The following is a 2,707-nucleotide window of genomic DNA, read 5'->3' on the forward strand; positions in this document are numbered from 1 at the left end:
ATCGCGGAAAATATGCACAATGTTTATCGCGATAGCGTTCGGGTAAAATGGAAAAGTCTGCTCCAGTGTCTATTAGGTATGGCACCTTGGAGGTTTTGTCGCTTATGTACAACCGATAGGTGGCGCTTTCAACGGCAGAAATTACCCTAATTCCTGCCGGGAATCGGCGTTTTTTGAAAACTGACAATCTAGGCCGTGACATTTTCAAGCTTTGTCACCGAATTTGACATGATACCAACAAACATTGACGTTTTGGTCTCCTTTGGTGATTGACCGACTAGCACTACGCGTTCGTTTGTAATATTTGTTATACTTGCGGTTCCCATGACGGCGTCTGTTATAATCGCTGGTAGATTCTCGTTGTAACCGAATTACCTCGTCCATTTTTTTAACCAAGATGCTCAATGGACTGTTCGCATCGTCTGTAGGTGCATCGTCTCCACGAGTGGTGATTGTTGAAACAGCTGTCATCGGCGCTGCTTCCAAAATTTTGTCAGCTAATTCCGCGAGCTTGCCTAAATTAATGTCACCAAGCGATATTAGGACTAGTTTAATATTTTGTGGCATTTGTTGCATAAAAAGCTCCCGTAATACTTGTTCGTTCACGGATTTGTTTGAACCTTCTCCCACGAGGGTTATCATTTGACGATACAGTTGTGACGGCTTCCTAGAACCAAGCTCCAGCCCTGACACTAGTTGTTGCACTTTTTGAGTCTCTGACAACGTGAGACGTGCAAGTATGGCTCGTCTTAATTTACTGTACGGCTGCTGCTCCTCCGGCTTCAGGGCTGTAATTATGTCTGCTACCTCGCTAGCGATTTCGGGAAGAAGAGCACCAAGAGTATGGTTATATTTTGTCTTCTCAGCGGTGACGTTTGCCAAATCAAATTTTGCCTCGATAATGGCGAACCATAATTCCGGTTTGTGGTTCCAAAATGGAGGTAGTGATCCCACTGCGGCGTTTACCTGCTGGCTCTCGGCAGTTTCAGACGATTGGGAAAGTTCGATTGGAGAAGTCATTTCTTCTATTTGATGTTGCAAATCTTGCTTTCAAAATACTTTTATCACGTCGGAGTCACCAATGTGGTTGAAGGACCGTGAATGTAATCGAAAAACTTTTGAAAGTGAAAATTTTATTTATTTTCTTTTGATTCGAAAAACAGACTTTTTTAATTGTTTTTCGTCACCATAGAGGCGATGACTTTTTACCGCAGCCCCGGTGATGTGACGCTACAAACTTAAATAGGATAAAACTTTGTATGTATAGTGGTTCCGGCGAGAGATTGGGATATTTTGACAGTTGACATGTAAGTTGGCAGCAACCTAACACTATAAAATACACTGAAATTCCTACGCTGTCACTCACAGCTGGCTGTCACTGTCTCTGTTACAAATCTAAAACTACTGAAAGTTCCATTACTAAGGTTAGGCCACTTTTCTGACCCTCATCTCCAGTGCTTCTTTAAGGTACGTGTCCATTTGAGAGGGCGCTTGTGAAAAATAATTCCAAGATCAGCCCGTAAGGCCATGCTCGGGTCTGCCCTCAACTGGGTAAGCGTATCGCTTGTCCAGAGTTTCTTAAGACTAAAGACGGTATAAAATCAAAACCAGAACTCTCGTGAGAGTTGTTCTCCAGTGGACACGTACCCTAATAAAGATGAATGTTCTAGTAGATAATGTAAAACTTATGTTTTGTAGCGTTTAAGATTAGAATGTTTTCGAAATTTCAAATTTCGCGCGGATGGTACATTTTTCTTCGCGTAGATTTAGTGACTTTTCTGTCACTCTCACCGTACGCAGTATATCACGCGCATAATTGTCGATTGTGGCCCTCTGGAAATTAAAAGCCCGTCTTCGTCGTGTCTTAAACATTTTCTCCTGCCTTAATCTCCCTAATTATGCCCTTAGTACATAAATAACTATTATCTACTTAAAAACTGCTTGATTAACCGACTATTGTGCAAAATTGCTGTAGTCAAGTTAAAACAGGTCGTAATTGCGAAATATCTTAAATTTACAGAATGTTTTGATAATTACGAAGAAATAATTATTTACTATATGTAATGCGGAAACAGAGCAAAATGTAAGCGGGTTGACAAAAAGAAGGAAACGTTCATTTTCGAGTTCTATAGTTAGTTGGTGCACTTATACAAATGAGAAAAGAAGAACACATTCGTTGCTAACAGTGCAAATAACTGTTTCCGGTATTTTCACAAACAATGTGAGAGAAATGAAATATTCTTCAGCATTTTCGTCAAAAGAATTTTCATTTATAAATTGCAAGCGAAAAGTAAGTAAATCTTTTGAAGCTGTTGGGAAAAATACTTATTGTTTAATTGCAATATTCGACATTACTGCCGAAAAAGAATAAATAGTTTTAAAAACCTATAAAATAAAAAACATATATCACTTTTATGACATTCCTTAGTGTTATTACTATTTACCTTCACTTGAAACTCGTAATTCATAGAAATGTCTTGTGTAAAATCTAGTTTAAGTGGTACTAGGCTACAACTCATCAGAATGAGAAGCAATTGTTGATTTGCTTTATTAAAGTAAACCCATTTGCAAAAGTAAAGTTCTGAAAACCATTTATCGCACTAAAAAAAATAATTAAGTGAACTTATTCCATAACGATAAGAAAGTGCATACCGTAGTTTCTAAATCCTGATAAGAAGTGAAGAAACCTATTGAAGTGAAACCAATG

At 38.6% G+C, this 2,707-nt stretch overlaps 1 protein-coding gene across 1 annotated transcript; it reads right to left on the minus strand.

The window, feature by feature from the left end:
- Positions 1–307: 307 nt before the first annotated feature.
- Positions 308–1,020, minus strand: LOC135137317 (uncharacterized). The gene is made up of 2 exons (XM_064066940.1): positions 376–1,020; positions 308–334 (listed from the first exon to the last, which is right to left on the minus strand). Exons 1-2 carry the CDS (start codon positions 1,018–1,020, stop codon positions 308–310), a joined length of 672 nt encoding a protein of 223 aa, XP_063923010.1.
- Positions 1,021–2,707: the final 1,687 nt, after the last annotated feature.

Source organism: Zophobas morio, unplaced genomic scaffold, assembly GCF_036711695.1.
Source record: "Zophobas morio isolate AGI-343-1 ecotype UQ-CSIRO unplaced genomic scaffold, CSIRO_AGI_Zmor_V1 ptg000029l, whole genome shotgun sequence".
In the NCBI taxonomy this organism is placed as follows: domain Eukaryota; kingdom Metazoa; phylum Arthropoda; class Insecta; order Coleoptera; family Tenebrionidae; genus Zophobas; species Zophobas morio.